This window comes from Vombatus ursinus, unplaced genomic scaffold, assembly GCF_900497805.2.
Source record: "Vombatus ursinus unplaced genomic scaffold, bare-nosed wombat genome assembly UNPS02014832.1, whole genome shotgun sequence".
NCBI classification, from domain to species: domain Eukaryota; kingdom Metazoa; phylum Chordata; class Mammalia; order Diprotodontia; family Vombatidae; genus Vombatus; species Vombatus ursinus.
Genome location: NW_020954610.1, coordinates 13,190,255 through 13,217,074, shown reverse-complemented (window position 1 = coordinate 13,217,074; position 26,820 = coordinate 13,190,255). Strand labels below are relative to the sequence as shown.

Genomic DNA, 26,820 nt, shown 5'->3' with positions numbered 1-26,820 from the left:
TTTCTTTCTCCTTTAGAAATTTTTTCTCTCCTGTGGTCATTGTTCTCCATTCTCAATTGAGATCAAAATGGCCATAACTTGTAGTTCATAAGGATATGCTTTATCCAAAATGGAGCAGCCTTTGGGCCAAATTCCTCCAAATTGAAAAATTATTTGAACCTTGCTTCCCACTGAGAATATTAACTTAACCGCTTGATCATCAAGTATTTATTAAACTACCCTTGGCAAATGTATGTTACTAAGATACAGCCACCATTATCAAAGAGCTTATAGTCTAGGATCACATTCAACTGAGATAATCAGGGAAGGCTTTATAGAGGCGGCTTGTGAACTATACCTTAGGGAGGATTAATAGGTTGAGACGGAAGTGAGGACATTCCAGGAGAAGAGAACAGTCTTAGCAAAGGCACAGAAATGGGAAAAGCACGTAATATACTTGGGAGTAACAAGTCTATTTTGGCTAGAGAATGAGGTCCATACAGGGGAATAGGGAGAAATAAGACTAGAAAGTGAAACTGAAGAAGCAAAATTATGAAGGACCTCAAGTACTAGGCTAAAGAGTCCTTAACGATTAACTACTGAAGGGTTCTTAATAAGCAAATAACATCAAAACAGTCCTTTGGGAAAAATAATCTGATAGTAGTGAATAGGGTAAACAAACTACAGGCAGGAGGAAAACCAGAGTAGCATAGCACAAAAAACAAGGGAGGTTTCAGAGGGAAGGTAAGCAAAAGGACTACAGATACTCAGACAACAGCCTCAGTGACACAGACATGAAGAACAGCGAAAAGCCCACTAGTAATTAGTTTTTTTTGGTTACTTTACAGTCCTGTAGTTACTATCTGGCAGGCATTATTATGACCTACACATTTGGGGTTACCCTATTTAACAAGTGAGCTTGTTTTCTCTGAACAAGCATGTATCACCTCTGACAGAAGGTAGAGATTCCCTTCTTCCCCAAGGTGACCAAATCCTCAGTTAGTTTCCCTCTGCCCTCATCGTTGGTAAGAGGAACTAACATCCACATGGAGACCTTAGACAGTCACTTCCATGAACCAGGGAAGGTGATGTTCCTTCCCAAAGAAAATATTTCTTTGAAGAACTGCAAGGTAAAATCATTTTAGAATTCTGCATGATGAGAAAGAAAAAAAACATACCATACCAGCTGGTATGAACATTTCTTCTTGTTAGCCACTTAGGATTTCCTACAGCCTATAGACTTAATATTGATCAAAGTTCTCCCTTGTTCTAGGTAGGCGAAGCCTAACTCAGGCGAGTCAAGTGGTTCAGACTGTGGTTTGGAAGGCAATAAAACATGGACCTTACAACATTTAAAATTTTCTTGATAATAAAAAGATATATAAAATATATAAATATATTTATAAAATTATATTTATTAAATTTAGTTGCATTAAATTATATATAAATTTATATACTATTAAATTTAAATTTATAAATATATATAAATAAAAAGGTCCAATAAGGATACAGCATTGAGATGGATGCAACTACCCTCTGCAATTACACTTTATCACAGAAGCAGCCCTCAAAAGTTATGTTGACTCCAGCAATAGGAATTCTGATAAGAATAAGGCTCTCTAAGTTAGGCCTTTTATGACTCAGGTAATCAGGAAACCTCATCAACCACTTGAACCCTATTTCCCCGAACCAATTAAGTATTAAGAACAACTTCCCTACTCCTTAAAAGTGACATCAGCCTAGCCTAGGTGAAACAAATGTTGCACCTACCATTAAATTTCAGACTAAATTAAAGACATTAAATTTCACACTAGTCTAAATACAACAATGTACAGTTTTATAATACTATTATGAGTGTGTTGTAAATGAGACTGTAAGCCTGTTCTCCATATGGTCCAGGTAGTTTTCCTCTATTCCATGACTGTGCACTGGTGAACTTTTTTATAATTTGCCACAGGAATGTGGAAGGGCAATGTATACCTATCCATTATAACAAATATACTCAAATTATATGCCCTCCTTACAAATCAATAGTATCTCTTTTTTTTTTCAATTAACAGGGCAATATACAGGCTTTCTTTACCATTAACATTGAGTCTATGAAAATATCAGACAAAACAATGTTATTGGAAATCAGTTAGCTTAATAGGAACCACTTTACAAATGGTAAGCAAATACATGCCAGCAGTTTAGGGCTTCTGGGACTCAAGCATCGTTGCTGATCATGTTTTTTGAGTTGATCAGTTAAATGATGTTACTTATCCAAGGACTTTGTGACTTGGATTAATCTGGTTAAACTACATAATGTATAATAATGCATAATAATACATAATGATGTTATTTTGAAACCAGGTTTTGTGGAATATGCTTATATTGCTGTGAATTTTGAATATACAATTATTGATAACCCATACTAACACTGTATTATGTGCATAAGTTGTTAGAAAAATAATAAATGTTCATATTATAAGTTCACCTTTCTTTATGGCTTATGACCTGTTTTAATGGGGATAATATTAGCGCCCAGTCACATAACTTTTAAGTTTTTTTAAGAAAGTATAAAAATTAAAATATAATACGTTTATTGTGAAATATTCTTAAATATAGATTCTGAGATCTAAAATAAATCCTTTTTCTCCCTTCTATCAGGTTTTTGCTACAGAGGGTTTAAAACTTGCTTCAGTTCTCCAAGGTTTCTCAAAACAGGTAATGTATGTCTCCTGAACACTAAACTTATGCCTCATCTTTTGAAGGTACAACAGTGGGTATAAAAATAAAAGCTATTATTTATTGGAATTATTATAATTTTCAAATTTGCATTTCAGCTGAAAGATGATGACAAGCTTTTACTTCTACTGGAAATAAACAAGCTGATGCCTCTGTGCCAGCAGCTCCAACTCACAGCTAAGACCCCCATTCAGAATAAAATATATACAAAGGTAAAAAGGATGTGTTATTCAGCTAGAAAAATAAAATGCTTTCTTCTTCTGCTTATATTAGTATAGATTTCACAGTCCTGTGTGTTATCACACAGCTCAGCTGCCAGAATAACTTTTCTCTTGTTATAACTGATGACAAAAACCTACAGCAGATCAACTCAGGCTATAAGGAATTGCTTTAATTTAAAAAAAAAATGCCTTAGCCACTTTACAGACTGTCCTCATATTCTTATTTGTCCAACCAAAGCTAGGCCCAAGACATTGAAGAAGTTTCAAGAGAGGAGTCATAGTTCCCTAGAGTGTCTTAATACCACAGTGGAAAGAGAGCTTTGCTCTCATTGCAGAACTGTCTCATTCATGTTATAGGCAGTGGAGCTGCCTGAAGGCTCTTCTGAATCTAGAATTTGGGAACAAAGTGCTTGGGGTCTTTAAATTACTTTTCTAGTCAAGTACTCACACCCATTGCCTTTACCTGTTTTATAGATGTTTCCTGATTTCCTTAATGTAAAAGTGTCTTAATAAATTTGGAGCTTAAATTGACAGTCTTTCTGTAATTACAGGTTGACAAATGTATTCTAAAAACAAGATTTGTCCTGGCTACATTGGCCCAACTTCTCCCAGTTTGCTATAAACTGATGCATAAGGTGAGTTAGTTCTTCCATAACAAACCTTTATCTTTGTACACAGAGAAAGAATATACTGTCAGTTGTGCTGTAAAGTGATATATGTGTCCCTAAAAATCACCATGCTATGCAAAATCATGAAATAAAAACCCACAGGGTATTCAGGGAAAATGGAGTAAGACAACAACACCTAAAAACCTCATCAGTGACACATTAAAAAAAAGACAGGAGCCTAGAAAAACATTACAGTTTTACACATGTTAAAAAGTTAAATGCATAAATACTACAATAGTAAAAGCATCAATGACCTTAGGCTACTGCTCAGCCTGCACTCTGGGTTCACACAGGGGCTTGGACTGGCAAAGCTGACACCTACGGGTGAGAGGGTGACCTTGCTTGGGCCCTCATTCCAGGACCTGGGGCATTGGCCATGGAGGCAGCGAGCAGGAATAGGGTGTGACTCTGGTGCTCCGACTGCACGGAAGATATATATGGTGCATTACCTTGAAAAGGACCTAAAGTTTGCTTGTGAAAGTGGATGCTGAAAGGGCTACAACTTGTGAACTATTGCGAGTGTTGCAGTTTTTGAGTTCTTACCGTTTCTGAAAGAAAAAATAGCACATAAGCAAACCTGAAATATGGATTGTGCTCAAATTTTTCCCTAATATATCAATTGCATTGGAACAAATTTGAATTTTTAAAAGAAGCATTATAGCAGAACTGACTGTACAAAAAAACAAAAGCCACATTTAACTTTATAAAATTACTTTTACAGTGCAAATCAGAAAATGATTGTATAAATTCTCTTCCACCCTGGATGGAAAGCAGATGGCAAACAGTTACAACTAAAGACAGCATGGATGAAAAAACCGTAGAAGCTTTTGGGGTCAGATCTCTAGAACATAACATAGCAAACCTGACATTTTTAGAAAGCAAATAATCGTCAGATTCTTCAGGGCTATGAGAAAATTAATTAAGCACTTTCTACTTTTTTTTTTCCCTTCCCATCAAGATTTCAGATTATCAAACTTGTTGTGACAATTCTTAGCATCTAATAAATGCCATGGTAGTTTTCAAAACTTTTAACTCCAGTGTGATTTTGTAATAGACATGTGTATCATTGCTAACATTTATTTAAGAATCAAAGCCATTTATCCAGAATGTCTTAATGAATCTTCAATCCAAAGAAATAGCTATGGGGCAGCTAGGTGACGCAGTGGATAGAGCACCGGCCCTGAAGTCAGGAGGACCTGAGTTCAAATCCGGCCTCAGACCAAACACTTGTCACTAACTAGCTGTGTGACCCTGGGCAAGTCACTTAACCCCAATTGCCTTAAAAAAAAATAGCTATGAAGATGTTCTCGAGAACCTCTGACATACCACATTAGTTATGTTCTGCTTACATGTTTACAGTTTTTAGTACCATATTAAAGAAATGTTTTTGAAGCAGTTTCATTTCTGGGAAATTCCTCATTGCTTTGTAATACCTTAAATCTCTAGATATCATTTATTTTGGAATATACCTATATGATTATTAAATCACTGTTTACAGATATTACTTAATGGAATAAATATGCTCCAACTGAACTTGTTGTAAAGTGAAATGTTTCCCCACAGCCTCAGTTATCCATTTTACAGCTGGAGATACATTTCCATGGAGAAAATCCATTAATAAGATAAATTAATGTATTTAGCAACCCATAGGAAAAGACATGGGGGCCAGATCTGTAGTGTTGTGGATATTGTAGTATTTATTATGAATATTTTTGCAACACTTTACAAACTATAGGATCTTCACCTACATCTTTTGTTCAGACCCCAGATTTTCTCCCATGCCTCTGTATAACAAAGTCCCCAAACTCAACTCCCAGAACTCACCATTCACTTTCTCTTTGAGTTTTTCTAAAATGTGTAGAGATTTCAACATCAAACCTTATCTATACTGTGACGTGGTAGAAAGGGTCCTATGGAGAATCGAGGGATCTGGGTCCTAGTCCTAGATACGACGACTGTATAATCTTGGGCAAGCCACTTCCTCCATCTGAACCTTAGGTTCTTCATCTATAAAGTAAATGGACTGGACTAAATGACCTCTTACTTTACAGATGAAGAAGATAACCTCTAATGCCCCTTCCCAGGCCTAAAATTCTGCATTTCACTAAACTGATTACATGATAAATTCTCACCTAAAAATTTACTCAAGATACTTGAGGTTTAAAAAACATTGGTCTAGAGCCTTACATATACTTATAAAGTAGCCATGTAATAAATGCTCAAAAATTGAATTATCGTATTTTACCAGTGAGAAGCAGCCTGGCACAGTGTATAGGAGCTAGCCTCAAAGTCCCAGCTACAATAAATACAGGCTTTATAACCCTGGGCAAGTCACTTAACCTCTCAGGGCTGTTAGCAACTTTTAACACTCTAAGCTGCAAAGCAGCTACCACATTTGCCTTTGTAAAGGGAGTTTCTTCAACCAACAGCATCAGTCAAGACCCAAAAAAGAATAATAAAAAGTTATACATTGGATAGCATTTTATACTTTTTGTAATACTTTCACATGCACTAAAACTCATTTGCTACCAACTTCAGTGAGAACTCACATACTTGAATCTCACCATCTCAGCTCTGAGCCGAGATGGGAGAGAACACCCTGGAAACGGGAGGGACAGAGATATGAAAAACCTGACTGGAGATCAGATGACAAGGGAAACAGCATGGTGGACAGAAAGAGTTGGGCCTAGAGGCAGGAAGACCTGGATTCAAGTCCTGTCTCTGACACAGACAGTTTTACCCTGGGCAAGTCCCTAATCTCTTAGGAGCCCAAGCAGCTTTCTTAGGCTCTTTAAGCTGAAGAGCATATGGCCATCTGCAATGGGAGAGAGAAATCCTCACCAAAAGCTCCCCAAATAATAGATCTGGTCAAAAAAATAAGTAAAGAGAAGATGGTCTAGTTTCTACCTTCTCTTATTCCCAATCTCTACTCTTCCAGTTCAGGCAATCAAGAAGTGTCCTTGGGCAGAGTGTACTACCTTGTCTGAAAGTTCTGGTGAAACTGGTGAACGAGGAGGCCTGAGGGGTCGGGTGTGGGGTGTCTTTTGTTTCGCCAAAGTGAATCCAAAATATTTGGGAAATAGTATTTGTAGTTTCCCAGATGTTTATGTTGCGTTTGAATAAGTGAGAAGAGCTAGGGAAAAATAGGGCATACTTGGGCAGGGGAGGGAAAGATGACCTAATAAATCAAGACTGACTGGCAAAGATCACCAATACTGAAGTGGCCAGGAACTGAAGCAGAGCCATCCCACAATACGGAGAGGACTGTTCTACCACCACTTTCTTGTCCAGTCGTGCTCTACAGCAGGTGGTCCTTTAACACATATAGATCTGTGTTTCTTTTTGATTTCATTTGTCTTCATGATGTTTCTGATCTGTTATTAATTCGTTTCACCACGACTTCTTCGTATTCTTTTTGTGTCAACAATCCCTCAGTAACGCTCTTGCTTTCTTCAAATTTGGGTAGCACAACAGCAATATATCCCTCAGTGGATGGCTAGAAAATAAATCCAAAATCTGACATAGCCGAAATGACAAAAACCCAACAAAAATTATAAATAAGGCTTTTTTTTTTACCTTTTCCTGCAAAATGGATGGCTTATCTAGAATATTTTCATTCACTTCCATCAACCGTCCTCTCACACAGCTGTTAAAAAAAATTTTTTAAAGACCATTTTAAAAGAAAATTGCTTCCGTTCTCCTTCTCCCCCAAGTTCTGTTTCAAAAGCAACTGACCTTGACACAGTATATTCTTCTCCATCTGAACAGGATATCCTACAAAGAGGCGCAAGTTCTGTTAGAAATTGTGCCCCCTGGATATAAAAGAAAGAACAAGAATTCATTCATATTTTAATTTTTCTTAACATATAAGCAGTCCTTATATTTAAAGCTAAGAATTTAGTAAATCTTAAAGTATTATATAAATGTGAATTTTTTTTTATAAACTAGTTAACATTCCTGTAAAAATTTACTAACAATAAGTGAAAATCAATCTAATAAACATTTATTGATCATATTCTATGTGCAAGGCACTGTACTAGGCACAAGAAATACACAAAGATGAATTTTTAAAGAGTCCCTGCCCTGAAGGAATTGACAATCTAGTAAGGGAAGGATAATATATTTATACACAATCGTAGAGTGGGAAGACCACGTGACCACTGGCAAGTTAAATTAAATCTCTATAAGTCTCAGTTTTGCCATCTTAGATTAGATGATCTCAAAGATTCCTTCTAGGTGTAAATCTTATGATCCTATACGGTACTAACACAAGTTAGGAGTTCAGTTAAGTGCAAAGAAGGGGTCAAACAGAGTGTCATAAAAAATCTAAAGAGATGTCATAGGGGAAGTGAGAACTGAAGCTGGCCTTGGGAAAAAAAAAAAAAAAGATTTCAAAAGGACAAGACCTGGGGAAGGGACAGACCAATACACAGAAGGTGAAAAAGGCAGGATAAAAATCAAGAAAAGGTCAGTGATCTAGTTTGGCTGGAGTGCACTGTGTATGAAAAAGTACCTGTGAAATAAGGTTGGCAACAAGGGAATAATCCTACACCCCTTAACAAGGAGTTTGTATTTGAGGTAAGAAGAAACTATTCAAGGTCTTCGAGCAGGGAATAAAAGTTACCCACTTCTAAATAAAATGACCAAACCCAGCACACTTAATCGTCTATTTTTTCATCTTTTTGTCCCCCAGCACCTAGCACAGCACGTTGTAAGAAGAGTTTAATATTTACTGAATTGAACTGTAATATTACTGCCTACTTTCTAGGATAAACTTTCCAAAGTGTACAAAAATCAAAGTTGCTCTATAATATTAAATTTTACATGATGGGTTTTATAACACTGTACAAATTTTTTAAATTTTGCTTCCTAATTTCATTCTTTCTTACTAAAACAAATCAGAAAGTGAAGAACATGTCATGGAGTTAGAAGGGCTTCCTCAGCAGATTTTAACAGACTTTGAGGAAGACCTGGGGTCATGATTTTTTGAGAAACTTATCTATCTATCTATCTATATATATCATTCTTTTAAAAATATTCTGTTGAATTAAAAGCATTTTAAAAATTGTTTTAAAATGAATAACACTGAAATATCACATGAAATATGACTAATGTGTTAAGATACTTCAATGTACCATGAAGCAATCCTTTGTGTTTTAACATCCTTCATTTCTTCATGGGAATTTTTCAGCAGAAGTATGAAAGATAGGATGTTTGTAACCAGGGAGGTGGTTAAGGTGTGTATACTTGTATATATAAAATATGATTGGTAATAGAAGATACTGGGTTCACAAGTGGCTGGATTGTAGTAAGAAAAATTTGGAAACAAAGAAATCTACTTCAGTAAAGTTATAAAATGCTCCCAACAAAAGTTGCCTAAATCTTGCAAATATTACAAGAACTGGTTTTCCTGGTACAAGAGGTCACTCACATAGACTTAAGCTTCTTAAATAAGCAAAGCAATGATAATCTGCCTACCCCGGCAAAACTTGAAGGTATTGGTTAGCACTTTGTAAGTTATAACACCCTGCCCCTCATGTAACAACACTAAAAGCATTCACCCCTAATCACAAAAGATTATATGGGAAAACAAGGAACACTAAACCTAGCCATGACTGGGGTTCTGCTCTCCAATCCCAAAACCTCCCCTTCTATCCCTGTTATTCACTTCCAAAGTCAAAAGCCATACCACTTAATTATTAATTACAGGGCAACAAATACCAATAATCTTTTGTGTTTTCACCTTGGCAAAAATAATTTTGTGCTAGCTACAGACAATAAATACTCTTAAGAATTTGCCACTAGTACAGAGAACAAATATTTTCTTTATATTATCAGAAAGGATTTTTTATATCAATTCACCACCATCCTCTCTCAAGGCTTATTTGTTTTTATATTACTATTAATGGTGAGGATGTAAAGAGATAATAAGAACAAATATCCATACCCGTTTAAACTTCCCAGAAACCTTGTTCTGAAGTCTGCTACAGTTGGCACTGATTTGGTAGTTAATACTTTTAATTGTTTTTCCATTTTGAAAAAGTGGATGAGATTCTGCCAATGTGATTACACAGATTCTATAAAAAAGAAACATTATCCATTAGTTAATATTTTAATCTCATCCATGACCTACTATTGTGTCAGGTACAATTTCTCTGAGTTTACACTGTACTACTCAACACTTGGTCCAGAAGCAATGACTTTTGTTCCCCTGTGGTTGTTGCTGGGTGAAAGAAAAGAACTAAGGCTTAATATGCAGGGTATGAAGGATTAATAATTAAGACAAAATTGAAAACTGCTACTCCTAAGATAATACAAAAATGCTAGAAAACAGATTAAATCTTAGTAGCTAATAGAACAGGACCAGAGATAATAGGGTTACTAAAAGATGGAAGACAGAAAGTAAAATAGTTACAACAACAGTTGATATATGTCACTTTAAGCTTTACAAATTCCTTCATATACAGTATTTCATCTGTTCCTCACAAAATTAGGCACAAGTATTATCTACTTATTACAAATGAGAATGATATAAACACATATATACACTCTGATCTATGACAACAGAGATATACATATACTTTTTTACCCTGAGTCACTTTCATCTTCATTTTTATGAGACTGAAGAGACTAGAATGACATCTATTAATTTTGGTAACAGTTCTGTATATAGGTAACAGTGAAAGGGACAAACCACTGAAGAGACCAAAAAAAAAATTATGAACACAATAAAGGCAAAGGGAGTTACATATTTTTAATGGATCCTCATATGGTAACCTAACTTCCTTTCTCTTCTAAACCTTCTGAAATCTTGCTTCTAGTGTCATCATTCAACTGCAAAAGCTCTCTCCTAAGTTTCCAATGTTAATTGCTAAATCTAATGACTTTTTCTCAATTCTGATCCCTCTTGACCTCTCTAGCACCTGACACTGTCAGTCACTATTTCCTTCTGGATAATCTCTCCTAAATTTCCAGGATTATACATGAAACTGGATTATTTAAAGCAAGAAACCTCAATGGCTCTCTTTCCTTTTTTTTCCCCTATCCTATCCTTCTTTCTTTGCACTTTTATTCCCCACCCTCCAAACTGAGGTGGGAGGGGTGAAGCCCTCATTATAGTCAAACAAAATAAATTCCCATATTGGCTATATCCAAAAATGTATGAAAATTGGGTAGCAAATTTCATCAGCTGTCTTCTGAATCACTGATTGGAGTTCTCAAGTCTTTCAAAGTTGTTTGTCTTTACAATGCTGTCACTGTATTTACTGTTCTACTTCTACACACTGTACTCTGCATCAGTTCATAAGTCTTCCCAGTTTCTCTGAAACCATCTCCTTAATTTCTTAGAGCACAATAATATTCCCTTGCATTCATTTGCCATAATTTGTTTAGCTATTCTACAATAGATGAGCATCCCCTCAGTTTCCAGTTCTTTGATACTACAAAAAGAGCTGCTACAAATATTTTTGAATATATGATTCCTTTTCCTCTTTCTTCTATTTGTGATAAATGCCTAATAGTAGTATTTCTGGGTCAAAAAGGTATGCAGAGTTTAGTAACTCTTTGAGCATAGTTCCAAACTGTTTTCCAGAATGGCTATACCAATTCATAGCTCTATCAAAAGTGCATTAATGTGCCTATTTCCTCACAGCTCCTTCAACAGTTGCCATGCTTCTTTTTTGTAATCTTTGCCAATCCGACGGGTGTGAGATAAATCATAGATATTCTTTAAATTTGTAGTTCTCTAATTATTAGGGATTTGGAATATTTTTTCAAGTGTGTTGATAACTTGAATTTCCTTTGAAAACTACCTGTTCATATCCTTTGACCATAAATTCATCTATGGGGGAATGGTTCTTAGCCTTATAAATTTCAATCAGTTCTTTATACATGGTATGCATGTCTTGATATGACAACTTTATCAGAGAAATCTGTTGCATAGATTTTTTCCCCTAGTTATATTTCCCTTCTAATGTTAACTGCATTGTGGTTTTGTTTTGTTTGTGCATATACTTGTTAATAAAAATTGTCTATTTTATCTTCTGTAATCTTTTCTATCCCTCGTTTGGTCATTGTCCCCCTATCCATAGATCTGAAAGGTAATTTCTTCCTCTCCTAATTAGTTTATTATGTCACCTTTAATGTCTATGTCATATATACATTTGAAGAAGTGAGTTTATACCTAATTTCTGCCAGACTGCTTTCCAGTTTTAGCAGGTATTTTCAAATTGTGAGTCCTTATCTGGGATATTTGGGTTTTTTCGAACAATAGGGCTACTGGGTTCATTTGCTTCTGTATGTTGTGTACCAAATCTGTTTCACTAACTGACCTATCTATTTTTTAACCAGGATCAAATCATTTTGATGAATGCTGCTTTGTAAGATAGTTTGAAATCTGCCACTGCTAAGCTCCCTTCCTTCCCACTTTTTAAAATTTCTCTTTAGGTTCTTGACAAGGTAGGTCTGACCATATCATCTTCCCTGCTCAATGAGCTCCAGTGCCTCCCTATTACCTGCATGATCTAATACAAACTCTTCTATTTGTCTTTTAAAGCTCTTCAAAACCTGAATCCTTCCTACCTTTCCAGGTTTCTTATACCTTCCTTCCCACCATGTACTCCCTGAGCTCTACACTTGCTTACTTGGAGTTCCTCTAACACAATCCTTCCTCTCATCTCTGTGCATTCCAGCTGGCTGTCCCTCATGCCTAAAATGCTCAGCCCCTTCACCCCTTCACCTCCACCTCTTAGTTTCCCTTTCATCCTTCAAGACTGAGCTCAAACTCCAAAATCAGAAGCCATTTCTGTCCATTCCCCCCCCACCCCCCTGTTGCTCATACCATCCCCCTTGAAGTTACCTTCATCTGCTCTGTATATATATATTGTATGTATCTAGTTATTATATACCTCCCTATTAGAACACCTGCTTCGTGACAGCAGGGACTGTTTTTTGCTTTTGTTTATATCCTTAGAACTTAGTGCAATGTCTGGCACATAAAAGCTTAATAGACATTTTTTGACCGACTTTTCCATTGTCATGATACTTCTGGTTAAATAACCAGGCTAGTCATCTAGAATCAGAGACCTCTCACCCCTGGACAATGCTGGAAATAAAAAAGTGATATGTTCTTAATCTGCAGCTTTCCCTTTCCTAATCTCAAAGCCAGCTACTCTTCTGTTCATATTAGTTATTATATATTCTGTCTCATTTTAAATATAGCCTATGACATGTTAAAATTTCCATCTAGGGATACAAAGACAAAAAAAAAACAGTTTCTGCCCTTAAGGAACTTATATTCACCTGGGGTAACAACACACCTGTAATAGGAAACACATACGATGTAATTTAGTAGGGCAGACAGTACTAACAGCTAGGTATCGGGAAAGGATTTATGTAGGCATTTGGACTGAATTAAATTCTTCCTTTGAAATGCCCCAGAAAGCAAAATCTAAATCTAGCTGTATCAGATATGGCGTCAATGCCTTAGGACCCTGCTAGCAGGCCCTTATGCTGCTCTTGTGACTGCCATCTCAAAACTGCTTCAAAGTTCTTTTCAAATTATAACAGCAAAATGTAGGTGCTACATATCACCAGAAAGAAAAACCTCTAGTCCTATAAAACAAAGTAAGGTTATATCAAAAATATAAGTAGCCAAGGAACCCTAGACTAGATTACCTTCTAAAGTCCATTCTAGCCTCATAATTATTCCTTGACTCATACTTCATTTGGATATGAAGCAAAGAAAAATCACTAAAGAACTCTAGGGAACTGCAATAAGGAGTATCTACAACCAAAAGGCATTTGGAAGTGAAGAGAACATTGTACACAGTAACAGCAATATTGTACAATGATCAATTGTGAATAACTTAGCTATTTTCAGCAATACAATGATCCAAGACAAGTCCAAAGGACTTATGATGAAAAATGCTACCCACCTCCAGAGAAAGAACTGATGGACTCTGAATGCAGATTGAAGCATACTTTTTAAATTTTATTTTTCTTGGTTTTTGTGTGTTTGTGGTTTGCAACATGGATAATATGTAATTTTTTTTAGTGATTTCTCATCTATAATTTAGATCAAATTGTTTACCTTCTTGAGGGGAGGGAGGGGGAAGAAGAGAACTAGAACTCAATTAAAAATAAAATAAAATAAAATTTTTAAAGGCAATTGGTAAGTGCATTATTGTGAACTGAAGAAATGTATGTAGGAAATATTACACACTTAATGGAGCCACTCCACAAAAAAGGTGCCAAAAATAATCAAACATATTGATCATAAAATGCTCGGTAGAGAATAATTAAGAATGCTACTCAACCTATAAGCTGATAGAGAGAGATGGTAAGTATCTGCTCACTGCAAAAGAGAAAGTATTTGACACTGTAGACAACCCTCTCCCTCCTGGATCAACCCTCTTTCCTCTTTGAGTTTTCCTGACATTGCTCTTTCCTGTTTTTTCAGTCCATCTCACTGACTCATCATCTGGATCATACCCACTAATTCTGGGTGTACTCCAAGAACTATCCTGAGTCCTCTTCTCTTTTGTTTCTACATTCTCTCTCTCTCTCTCTCTCTCTCTCTCTCTCTCTCACTTCACCCGTTCCCATGGGTTCAACTATCATTTTTATTGAGATGATTCCCGGATCTATAGATTGAGCTCCAATTTTTCTCCTAAGCTCCAGTCCCACATGACCTGCCTTTTGGACATTTCAAATGGATGACCCATAGGCATCCATTTAACATGTCTAAAATTTAACATGTCTAAAAGAGAATTCTTTTATTCTCTTTAAACTCACCTCTCTGCCAACCTTCCCTATAACTCCCAAGAGCACTATCATCCTTTCAGTCACCCAGGTTCAAAGATTCAATGTTACCCTCAACTTCTCACTCTCACCCTATCCAATTAGTTGCCAATCCTGTCTCCTCTATGTTCACCTATATCCCCTCCTGTCCACTCACACAGCCACTACCTTATTTCAAGCCTTCATCACTTCTCCCTTAAACTACTAGAATAGCCTCCTAACTGGTCTCAGTGCTTCAAGTCTCTTCCCTACTCCAATATATCCCCCCACAGTTATTAAAGTGATTTTCCTATATCTCTGTGCCTTGGCAATGGCTGTCCCCCATCCTTCTTCACTTCTCTTAGAATCTACTTTCCTTTAGGACTTAGCTCAACCACCACCTTCTACATGAGTCTTTTCTGATCCCCCATATGCAAGTGCAGTCCCTCTCCAAACTGTACATTTATATATGTGTATATCTCCTACATTAACATGTAAGTTCTTTGAAGGAGCTCCTGATTTACCTAGTTCTTAAGTAACATAATGCCTGGCAAAAAGTAGTATAATAAATCCTTGGTGATTAACTGAATTTTGGATGACCTAGTTTTTGCTATTTCCCAAGCAAGTGAACTTGGTAAACCCAAAGTGAATTGTTTGAAGGCTTTAATGACAATTTAGGAATTTAAGAAGCAATTATTTACTCAAAAGCTTCAACTTAGAGGTGTCACTAATGAATGCTACATGCAAATAAAATTATCACAATCATAATATCAGGGCTCCCACAGCTTTTTACTACATAATCCTGAGCATGACATTTGACCTTTCTCAGCTATAAAATGGAAATTCCATTACTGCACCACTTGCCTCATAATTTTTTTTCAGAAAAACACTTAGTAAATCTTTAAAAAATACAAATATACACTATTATTATTTTCAAGTAGTATAATTTTTTCAACAATTAAAATAACAATTCAGATTCACTTGCCTGTTAGAGTGTTGCAATATACAGTGATCCTCACATGGCTTTCCCTTCACATCTAGGAAATACAGAAGAATTAAGTGTATCATAGTTGCTAAATTAATACTTGCTATAATATTACATTCTACTTAAAGAAAACACCTATCATTTCAAAGACAAGTGATCATTTTGATAAGCAATCTTAGAACACAGATAACAGATTTCACGGTACACATAGTTTCTTATGATGTACCAACCTCCCAAAACACAATAAAAAAACTTAATATTAAAAACTAAATACTTATAACAGTATTTTAAGGGTCCAGAGTGGAAACATTCTTCCTTTTTCCCCATGTTGTGGCTGACACCACGGAGGAGGATCGCCCCTACCTACTACAAGGTTCTGGGTTGGAAGAGAACCCACGAGGACTGTTCTCTTATCTATATGGAAGGCTGGCAGCAGTAAGCCTCATGGTGGCAAGTGACATCATACAGGAGGGTACCTCATGGCTTTGATCACCCCATTTTCTCACCAGGGCTGGGAGAGAGGGGACCGAAAAGTCTGCTGCCTCATGAGGCTTTTCCCGACATTGCCAAGCCTACTCTGGGCTCTCAGGGCCTCGGGGAGGGATGCAAACCCGAAGTCCCGGGTAAAGCGGCCGCCTGGACGTATCCACCATCACAGCAGCTCCCCCTCGCCCCCCGCCCCCCGCCCGGGTGATTCTTTGCCATTTAGGACGGCTTTTGATAAATAAAGAAACCCTTCGTGGAGCCCGCCTTTGACTCGAAACCCCAGGTGTGGGATGACACCGGCCCCCTCCAGGGCGGGGTCAGCCCTGACCTTCCCAGGACTCCGCAGTGCTGAGCATCGCGCCGGGCACACAGTAAGCGCTTAATGCATGCTCGCTGAAAGGCGGGGTCGGCGCCCCGCTGGCCCTGGCCTGGCCTTCTGTCCGAGGGCCGGAGCCACCGCTCCCGCCCCTGCCCCGCCGTCTCCCACCTACCGGCCTTGTACCAGCGGGTGAAGTAGCGATCCACCAACGACGGGGCTGCAGGGGCGATGCCCCCGGCACTGGACGCCATGCCGAGCTCGGCTCCTCTAGATCCAAGGATCGCAGCCCCACCGAGAAGTCACCGCGCACTTCCGCCTTCCCACATGGAGCGGCGGCCCCCGCGCGCACCGAGCCTCGTGCGCGTGCGAGCGCCCCCTTCCGGCAGCCGAGGTGGGCGCAGCTGTGCAGCGCCAGAATGGCTTCGAATGCGGTGGTTCGTTCAGCTACTCTGCAATCCTTGGATGAATAGACTGCTGGGATGAGGAGCGAGGTTGAGCGGCCCCTGTTAAAAATAAGGGAGGCCCGGGGCACATGACCAGTTCCTTCAAAGGTGCCCCAGGAGAGATTCTCCATCACTCCTATTTTACATATATATATGTATATATATAATATGTATATATGTATATATGTGTGTATATATATGTATATGTATATGTATATGTATATGTATATGTATATGGTTTCAGGCATTCTCACCTTCCTTTTTTTATATTAGTATATCCCAAAGCTCAGGTCAGGCCACATTCCACCCCACTCAAAAAAAAAAAACTTTCAGTGGTTCTCCAGTGCCTTCTAGGATAAAATATTTGTTCCTCACCTTGACATTTAAGGGCTTCTACCAGACTTAATTCACACCACATTGACAAACTCTTACCTTCCAGTCAAACCATACTACTAGCTGTTCCCAGAACTCAACACACCATCTCATCAACCCATACCTGGAATTTATTCCCTCATCTCTGCTTGTCAGGTGCCACCTCTTCCAAGAAACCTCAGTTTTTAAGTCTCTTGCCTGGGATCATACAAATAGTAAGTCCGTGGGGTGAATTCAAACCTAGATCTTTCTAACTTAAAATTGAATTCTCTCTGTCCACTAAAAGATATTGAATTAAGTTCGAGCAATAGAATCACTGAATCAAAAGATGTAATTAGTTTCCACAATACAATTTTTCCACCTAACAAGCAAAGTCAATGCAAGTTTCAATGTAACTTTAAAATGTTATTAAATAAAATAAAATTCATCTTTCAACAAAGAGAAAGCAATTATACAGTTCTATAATAGCAAAGGGACTTGTAGAAGTACCTAGAAAACTGACATCTCTAAGATTCCAAAATATATTTCTTTACAAACATGCAAAACCTTTAGAATTCCACAAGGAAAGCTTGACTTGAAAAATAAAAGCAAAAGAGCTCATTCCCAGTTCAGATGAGCTAGAGAACGACTTATTTTCAAAAAGGCAGTGGAATAAGGAATAACTGACTCATTCCCACATCCCAAGCAAAACAAAACAAAACAAAAAATAGGATACAATCTATCAAACTCCTTAGCTCTTACTGAATGAAACAAGTTACAAGATATGTTACAAGTTATGAGTTACAAGAATGTCCTCAAGTCTCTTCTTCATTAAGACAAACATTCTGAATTCCTTCAACTGATCCTTGTTTGACACAGTTTCCATTCTTCTCACTTTTCTGGTCCCTTGCCTCAGGATGACTGGCACTTTGTCTGAGGGTCCCAAAAGTTAAAGTATGCTAACATTAAAGGTACTCTTCAGCAGGTAAGAAGTAACTAAGCTTATCATTAATTAGCAAATAGGAACCCACCAAATAACTGACACATTCCAAACCAACTCTCCCTGGAATAAGAACTCAACCTTTCTCACCTAGAAGGTGGCCTCCAAGCAATAGAATTGTGGTCTCCCTGTAGACAAAGATAGAGATTATCCCAAGACCTCTTCCTCTATCCTCCATGTGAGCTAATGTCCCAAGAACTGTGTACAAAGGTCAAAAGTCTGTCACTGTTGTCTCTCCTCACTCCCGTCTGAATTTGTCTTACTGTTGACGCTAGATACATTTGATGGTGCTCTCTTGGGACTTTGTGTATGCTCCAAAGTTGTCAATGCCTTTTGTAAAATATAGTGCCCAAAACTGAATTCAGTGTTGTACCTGTGGTTTGACAGCATAGAATGAAATAGTAGCTACAAAATACTATTTACAAAAGTACTATTTATAAACTAAAATACACTTTCTTCATCCTGAACATCATACTTGAAAATGTCAGCTATAGCCTAAGATCAAATTAGCTTTCCTGGCTGCCCAGTCACACTGTTGAGTCACATTGTACTTACAGTCAACTAAACCCCTGAGGCTTTTCAAATGAATGTCTATCTGGTTGTGAATTCTTCATCTTGTGTTATTTCTATAGGTCTTTACATATCAAACCTAGTTGAAGACTTCACATTAATGCTGTTAAAATTCTATCTTTTTACATTTGGCCAACATGATATATTCTCTTTGGAGCCTAATTCTGCTATCTAGCATATTATCTGTCTCTCTTTGATTTGTCTCTCTCTTCCTGAGAGACAGCATTATGTAATAGAAAGAGAGCTGAGTCTGGAAAAGTCAGAGAAGCTGAGTTCAAATCCAGCTTCTGCTACTTAATTTTCTGTGTGACCTTGGACAAATAACCTAATGTCTCTAGGCCTCAGTTTTATGGTGGCCTCTACGGATATATAGCACCCAGTGCAGATACTCCAAGTCACAAGAACAGATTTTTTAAAAAAAACTGTTTTCTTTGTACCAGGACAGATGAAAAAATGGAAGCCCAAGAAAGGTCATAACATACTGTTGGAGCACAGATCTAGAGTTAAGAAGGACTTCCAAAACCATACAATCCAACTTCCTCATTCTAAAGATGAAAAATTTGAGGCTCAAGGAAGGGAAGTGACTTATCCATGGCTCAGAGGTAGGAAATGGAAAAACCAGGATTTGAACTCAGGTCCTCTGACTGAAAATCCAGAGGTCTTTCTGTTCTACTACTTCTCCCCTCCACATCTCACCTTTGTCCTTTCAGTCACTTGCAACTTTGATTCCTCAGATTGGGATGTTCCAAGATTAGTAACTATAGAGCATCACCAGAAGAATGAGTATATTGAAAACATGAGGCTTTATTGCAGGAAACAATTCAACATTGTATAATTTTCCAAATGCAATCTAGTCCACTCTCTTCCTTCCATTCAATTCTGCTCTCAGGTCACTGTATACTTGCAGTCTGTCCCAAATCTATGCTATAATGTACCAAACTCAATGGCCTGGCCAGCCAATATCATCTTGATGGTATGGCATCACTTCAAAAGTGATCTGGGATTTCCTTTGCAAGGGGTACTCCTTCCAGCACCACAGAACTTATATGAACTGATATAAAGCGAAATGAAAAGAACTGGAAGATCATTGTGCACAGTAATAGCAATGTTATAATAATGATCAACTGTTAAAGGCTAGGCTACTCTGATCAATACAGTGATACAAGACAATTCCAAAGAGCTCATGCTGAAAAAATACTATCCACCTCTGGAGAAGGAATTGATGAACTCTGAGTGCAAACTGAAGTATAATTTTCTCACTTATTTTTTTAAAATATGGAAATGTTTTGTATGGCTTCACATATATAATTTAATATCATATTGCTTGCCTTCTCAGTGGGTGGGGGAGGGATAGAATTTGGAACTTAAAATTTGAAAAGAATATTTAAAATAAATAATGAAATTTTTTACAGGAAAAAAGTCAAATTAATCTCCCTACAATGCAGGTCTGACCACATCACCCCCTCCCTCATTCAATACACTCCAGTGGTTCCTCAGTCTCCAGGATCAAATATAAAATCTTGTGTTTGGCATTCAAAGTCATCACTCGCACCTCTGCCCCTTCCCAGTCTTCTTACATCTTACTCCCCTCCACATATAGTGTGATCCAGTGATAATGATCTCCTGGCTGTTCCTTGCAAGCAAAGTTCAATCTCCTGACTCCATTGCTTTTCATGAGCGGTTCCCCATGCCTCTAATGCTCTCCCTCCTCAATTCTACCCTGTAGCTTTCTTCAAGTCTTGGCTAAAGTCCCACTTTCAGCAAGAAGTCTTTTACTCCGCTACCTTGGCTCTGCCCCTCCAAGAAGTCTCTCTGAAACTACTCCCAGTTTATTTTAGATAAAATGGTTCTATAAAATTATTTTATTATATATTTTTATTTATATAGTTATATAAATTTATATAGAGAGCAGCACTGTTTGTTCTTTGCTTTTCTTTGTATACCTAGCGCTAAGCACAGTGCCTGGCACATAGCAGGCACTTAAGTATTAGTTGACTAACTCAAGGAAATTACTGTTTAGTAGGAAAGGTAAGACATGTCCACTAACTGCTGACCAATTGACACTAGTGGGCATAAGTACCACCCTACCACTACCACCAGCATTCCTCCTTGCAACCCAGACCCTGCAGCCATCATCCAAGGAAGCAACCCTAGTGGAGGTGTCAATATGCTCATTGATTACTGACCAAATGCCATCTCCAGGCCAGGCAAGGCAGCCTAATTGAAGCATCAAGGTACCATGAGGGAGGGACAGGTAGCAACATGGTCCAGCCACATTCAACAAGCCTGGACTACCATGGGCACTCAGACCTCAGTGGAGAAGCCCAGGACACTGAGCTCAAGAACTCTGGGAATAACAGTATACCCAGTACACCCCACACTATCAGCCCTGCTTTCAGCCTAGCCCCCATGGCTTTCATCCAGAGAAGCAACTATGGTGCACATAGTTCAAAATCAGAAACTGTTATGTTTTTTGTCAATGAAAACTGCTTTGCAATTGCACCCAGTTGAAACCTCCAGATATATGTTGTCTCTCCCAATAAAATGTGAGTGAACTCCTTGAAGGCAGGGAGTGGTCTGCACTTTTCTATTTATATCCCTGGTAATTAGCATAAGTACCTTTTAATTCATTCATAAGTGCAAAAAAGAGATACAAAACATTCAGAAGTTCAAAAAAGAGATATAAAATGCTCAGAGAGTCCAGAGATGGCAAAGATTCTTTTTAAGTAGGGTACCAGGGAATGGAGTATTTGAGCTGGCTCTGAAAGGATTTCAATAGCTGGAGGCCTTCCTCCCACGATTAATAAAGGGAGGAAATGGTCATAAGAGTAATGTGAGATACGATTGGAAAAGTAGGTTGGAGTCACACCTTAGAGGAACTTCAATAATAATAATAACTAGCATTTATATAGTCTCTTTGCAAATGTCATCATTTTGTCCTCACAACAAACCTTGGAGGCTATTATTATAGCCTGCTAATAATAATAATTATTATTATTAGTTGTTAAGTGTTGAGTTGGGCAGCTAGGTGCTGCCGTGGATAGAGCACCAGACCTGGAGTTAGGAAGATGAGTTCAAATCCAGGACGTACTAGCTGTGTGACCCTGGACAAGTCACTTAACTCTTATTTGCCTCAGTTCCTCATCTGTAAAATAGAGACACACTGGAGAAGGAAATGGATGTAAACTCAGCCTTAACTTGGCCATCTGACTGGATGTGGGGTGCGGGAGAGGGAGACTTGCAGCAAACTTCGGGACCCGCACAAGTTTGGGAGGTACCTCGGTGGCCAGAGGAGGGGGGCCCCTGGGCAGGACTTCCTGTGGCTGTCCTCCCCGCCCCCATCCCAAGGAGCCTCCGTGCCAGACAGCGCCGGCAGTTCGGTATTCTGGGTCAGGATGTGGAGAGAACCAAGCTGGCTTCCTCCCACTCGCAGCTCACACCTCATTCCCGCCCAAGCACGCCCTTCTTTCAGCGCTCCCGCCCTTTCCCTTGAAGTCATCACGTGTCTGGGCCGCGGTCACGAGGCTGTGTTGTTGTCACGTGTACTTCCCCGTGGCCACTCTGGAGCCGGGCTGGCTCACCGAACCTTGTCACCTCCACTCCCCACCACTTCGTCGGGCTCCAGCGGCCTCTCCCGGCAAGCCCCTCGAGGGCCCAAGAAACACCGTAGAACTGGTGCGCGTGCTTGTCGGCCGGAAACCAGAGCGCGCGCGGCCCGGAGGGAGGTCGGTGCCGCGAGCCCCGGCGCCTGCGTATCCGAGGTTCTCGGCTCGCGCGAGCGCGTCGTAGCGTTGGGGACAGTGTGCACACGGAGGCGAGACAAGGGTACGCGTGGCTACGGCTACGCTCGGACCTTGCCGGACTCGCTTTAGAGAGAGAGCAGCCGCAGGTAAATGCATGCGCAGTTATTTCGGGTGGGGGGGAATCTGGCCATTTGGGATCCATGCCGGAGAAAGAACGACTGGGCAGGGCGCGGAGGCACCCTCCTAGGGCGCATGCGCGCTCCACCCCTCCCCCGCGTGAGCGGCTTTGCGCGTGCCCGCTGCAGGAAGGGGCTCGGGCTTCTCGGGGGCGCTGGGGGTTCACCTTGGGTTTTCACCACGTATGCGTCCCGGATTAATTGTGCATTGATACTTTGTCTCCTTACTGTCCGCCGACTCTGACTCGATAGCTACAGCCGGGAGGGAGGCGGAAGAAGGGGCCACTCCCTTCATTGATTCCTTCGTTCCTCCTTAATATTTGCGGGGAGTGAGGCGTGGTCAGGGAGATGGGCTCCCGGCCTTCACGGAGTTGACCCTCTATAGGAGAGATGACATTCAAACAAATAACTAATACCAGGAGGAATGGGCACAGGAGAGGTACAAAAGATAGTGTAGAAGCTCAGGGAAGGAAGAGATTGCGTATGCCCATGGATTAGTGTACGTGCTGACCTCCCTGGCATCCTTTAAGTCTCAACTAAAATCTCATCTTCTACGGGGAAGCCTTCCCCAATTCCTTTTAATTCGAGTGCCTTCCCTCTGTTAGTTGTTTCCTATGTATCTTGTATATAGCTTGCTTTGTATACAATTTATTTGCATGTTGTCTCCCCCATTAGATTGTAGGCTCCCTGAAGACAGAGACTGTCATTTGCCTCTTTGTATCCCGAGCGCTTAGTACATAGTAGGCACTCAAATGTTTATTGATTAAGGAGGGCTTCATAGAGGAGATGACATTTGGGCTAGACCTTAAAGGATGGATAGCATTTGAACTAGGAGAATTGGTGGAAAGGCAAAAGAAGAGAAGTGAATGAGTAGGGGGAGGGGGAGGGAGATTGTTAGGAAACCAAGGAATGTAAGGAAGGGGGAATAATGAGACAACGTGTGGTATAGTGGAAAGAGCGTACTGGCTCTTGTGTCAAATCCCATATCTGACCCTTACTCCCGCTTTGACCTAGGACGAGTTACTTAATCTTCCAAAACTTTAGTTTCCTTACACACCCCAAAAGTCAGTCTCAGTCAATAAGCATTTGTTTGTTAAGCATTTATCATGTGCCAGGAGATCTGGAAGGAAGGTGGAGCTGGAGAGAAACATTTAGGAAGCTTTAGTCACATTAAATGTGTTGAGTGAATGAATGAAAAAGTATCCCATTCTTCTGCCCCTCTTTGCATGGGAGGGTGAGAAGAGTCATCATGTCAATTAATAGTCAAGCAAGGGAGTTAGTAGTGTTGGAAATTCAAATGGAGGCCCCAGCACCCCTTGGGTTGGACTAGGTAGCCTCTAAGGTCCTTTCCATCTCTAAATCTGTGATCTGAGGAGATCCTCATAATAACAACTGACCTCCTTATAGCTCTTTAAAGTTTAGGGAGTGCTTCACATTTATTATCTCATATGAATGTCACAACTCTGTGAGGTAAGTACTCACATATATTACGTTCATTTTAAAGATGAGGAAACTGCAGGTTGCTAAAGTTAAGTGACTTTGTTATCTTCACGTAGCTGGTAAGTTTCAAAGGCAGGACATGACCAGGTCCAGTACTGTCCACCATAATATGCACCTTTCTAATTAGAAAGGTAGTTTGGGGCCAGATCTGGGGAAGTCTTAAATGACAGCCTAAAGAATTTGGACTTTAGGGGCAGCTAGGTAGTGCAGTGGATAGAGCAATGGCCCTGAAGTCAGGAGGACCAGAATTCAAATCCAGCCTCAGGCCAAACACTTGACACTTACTAGCTGTGTGGCCCTGGGCAAGTTATTAACCCTAATTGCCTAAAAAAAATTTTTTTAAAAAGGCAGTAGGAAACTACTAGAGGTTTTCAGTGAGGGGATAAGTGATCAGAATTGTGATTTAGGGAGATTAATTTGAGAGTGCTGTGTAAGATGGATGGGACGGAGGGAAGACTGGAGGTTGGAGTCCATTTAGGAGACGAGACAAATTTTTGGTGAATGGTGTTAAGGATCTGAATGAAATAGGGTTGCTGGCAATGAGAATGGACAAGAATGGTTACCATCCATTTACCACGTGAACCAAATCCATCCATAGATTGTAGCCCTTGATTTGTCAGGGATCTCACAATGAGTCACCATCAGAGGTGGGGTTTGACCATAGCTCTTCCTGATTCTGGGTGGAGCACTTTAGCCACATCTCTGTGATGTGCTCTATAAGAGCCTTTAGAACAAGGGTTGTTCTTAACCTCTAGGATCCATGAAGTTCAATATAACTGGTTTTCTTTGTAATCCTGTATATACAGTAAATTTAAAAATATTATTCTGAAGAGGTCCATAGACTATACCAAACTGCCAGATATGTCCACCCCTGCTCTGGAAGGAGCAAGGCATGTATGAAATGTTACAGAGGGGTAGATGAGGCAAAAGAAAGGCCATTAATAGGCTGTTTGTGACCATGGAGCAAGCAGTGATGGGGAGGGGGAAGAGTTAGATAGCAGGGCTTTAATGAAAAACTAAGTAGTGAGGAAGTGGATGTGTATAGATGGTGTTTGGGGTTTTTTTGTTTTTAAGTTTGGCAGTAAAAGGGGTAGAAGATTGATAAGCTTTCTAGTTTAAAGTAAAATTGTCAGAGAAACTTTTTAAAGGCTTGGAGAGGCCAAAGTGTATGTAGGCTGATGATGATAGTAGCCAACATTTATATAGTGCCTACTATGTGCCAGGCACTGTGCTAAATACTTTACAATTATTGTCTCATTGGATCGTCACAACAACCCTGGGAGGTAGATGCTATTATCATCTCCATTTTATAGATGAGGACACCGAGGCAAATAGAAGTCAGATGTCTAATCCAAGGTCACACAGCTAATGTCTGAGAAGGAACTAGTGAAGACAAACCCATTAAATGTTCTAAAGGTAGCAGGAAGAGGGATAGGACCAAGGGTACAGTCAGAAAGATTATTAGTCTTCTTTGTGGGGTTGGTAATGCTTTGAAGTGCTAAGAACATGGGGGGGTGAGGGAAGGGTTTGTGAAGGAGCTCCTGTCAGATGGCTCTGAATTTCCTCAGTGAGGTAGGAAGCTGTCAACTGCAGTAAATATGGGGAATGGGAATGAGGTTGGAAGCTTGATGAAAGAGGAGTTTGGAATGATCATGATTAGATTTTGGATACATTTAAGAAGTAAATCATTTGCTTGTATCCCAAAAACAAATGGGGTAAAATGTTTTGAAATCTTAAAACTGTTGGGATTCTAGTGCTCGCTGTTCACTTCTGATATAAAATTAGAACTTTCTACTACTGTCTCACTAAAAGTCTTAAAGTGAACTGCACAAAAAAATATGCTGTATTTAATCTTTTTAAGTTTTAAATTTGATGTCATGAAAGTCAGTTTTTATCAGTTCAAAAGGCTTCTATCTCCTGGGCAGTCTTTTGAAACTTTTTCATTGGATTGGATTGAAAAAAAAAATGCTTACTAGGAGGATCTAATTATTTTAAGTAACTTTTTATGAGGTTATTGAACTCCTAGAACATTTTTCAGAGTAGTAATTTTATAATGCTTCTTGTTCAGCTTAACTTGTACATGTACTCATTTGAGAATTTAGGATAATAGTTTTTACCTAGAAATTAATATTGGAAGCCATCAGGTCCAACTCCTTCCTTTTCTAGAGAAATTGAGTGACTTGCCCAAGGTCATACAATTTTATTTTCTTTTATATGAGAGCATGTCTTTTATCACTCATTTGATAATATATGATTATATTAAATTATTTTTACTTAAATAATAGTAATCCAAAGATAGAATACGCTTTGGGTGTTTTCATGTTTTCAATATTTGAAGTATCCAGGATTTTTTCTTTCAGTGCTCAAGAAATACGAAATTCATAGATTTGCTTGTTTTGAATGGCAGAGCTAGAAATAGATATTAGTTCCTGAATGTCTGCTATATGCCTCCATATAATATGGGGGGGGATTGGGGGTGGGAGGGAGGGAGAGATCACGTGTGAATATGTATTTGTGCAATAAGAATTGTAGTTGCCTGATTTTATTTTCTTAGCCTTTTTCCTGATGCCCATTTACTAATAACTGTGAAACACTTATTGTGACTTAAGCTTTTCATTTTAGTTTTTTGATTGGATGCTGCTTAAGTTTGAAAGTTTATTTTTACCAACAGTTGTTCCTTCACCATGCGCAACCTAAAGTTACTTCGGACCTTGGAATTCAAGGATATTCAGACTCTTGGGAAACCTCAGTGCTTTTCCCTCAGGACTGATCAGGGGACGCTGCTCATTGGCTCAGGATATGGGCTTATAGAAGTGGATCCTGTTGCAAGAGAAGTGAGTCACTGTGGGAGAATTTTATGTCGTCTTGTCATA

General features: G+C 39.1%; 3 protein-coding genes across 4 annotated transcripts in view; 2 read left to right on the top strand and 1 right to left on the bottom strand.

The window, feature by feature from the left end:
* LOC114025643 (alpha-catulin-like) overlaps positions 1-4,810 on the top strand; it is a 95,598-nt gene extending 90,788 nt beyond the window's left edge. The window contains exons 16-19 of one of the 2 annotated variants that reach the window (XM_027839114.1): positions 2,629-2,685; positions 2,805-2,918; positions 3,479-3,562; positions 4,317-4,810. In XM_027839114.1, the coding sequence (XP_027694915.1) occupies positions 2,629-2,685; positions 2,805-2,918; positions 3,479-3,562; positions 4,317-4,481 (420 nt within the window). In that variant the 3' untranslated portion in view covers positions 4,482-4,810. The other variant, XM_027839113.1, reaches the window with a different exon arrangement.
* Positions 4,811-6,061: 1,251 nt separating this feature from the next.
* Positions 6,062-16,489, bottom strand: LOC114025644 (protein Simiate). Its single transcript, XM_027839115.1, has 6 exons — positions 16,337-16,489; positions 15,360-15,411; positions 9,543-9,672; positions 7,331-7,407; positions 7,172-7,241; positions 6,062-7,091 (listed from the first exon to the last, which is right to left on the bottom strand). The coding sequence occupies exons 1-6, from the start codon at positions 16,413-16,415 to the stop codon at positions 6,954-6,956; spliced, it is 546 nt and encodes a 181-aa protein (XP_027694916.1). The 5' UTR covers positions 16,416-16,489; the 3' UTR covers positions 6,062-6,953.
* A 5,777-nt stretch (positions 16,490-22,266) lies between these two features.
* LOC114025758 (elongator complex protein 1-like) overlaps positions 22,267-26,820 on the top strand; it is a 67,870-nt gene continuing 63,316 nt past the window's right edge. Inside the window, exons 1-2 of the mRNA XM_027839249.1 lie at positions 22,267-22,417; positions 26,619-26,781. Of these exons, the coding sequence (XP_027695050.1) occupies positions 26,632-26,781 (150 nt within the window). The 5' untranslated portion in view covers positions 22,267-22,417; positions 26,619-26,631. The remainder of the gene's footprint in view (positions 22,418-26,618; positions 26,782-26,820) is intronic.

Coding starts and splice junctions, on each gene's coding strand:
- LOC114025644 (XM_027839115.1), bottom strand. CDS start 16,415: ATGGCGTCCAGTGCCGGGGGCATCGCCCCTGCAGCCCCGTCGTTGGTG. Junction 15,412..16,336: donor CACCCGCTGGTACAAGGCCG/GTAGGTGGGAGA, acceptor TGTATTTCCTAG/ATGTGAAGGGAAAGCCATGT. Junction 9,673..15,359: donor ATATTGCAACACTCTAACAG/GCAAGTGAATCT, acceptor TCTTTTTTATAG/AATCTGTGTAATCACATTGG.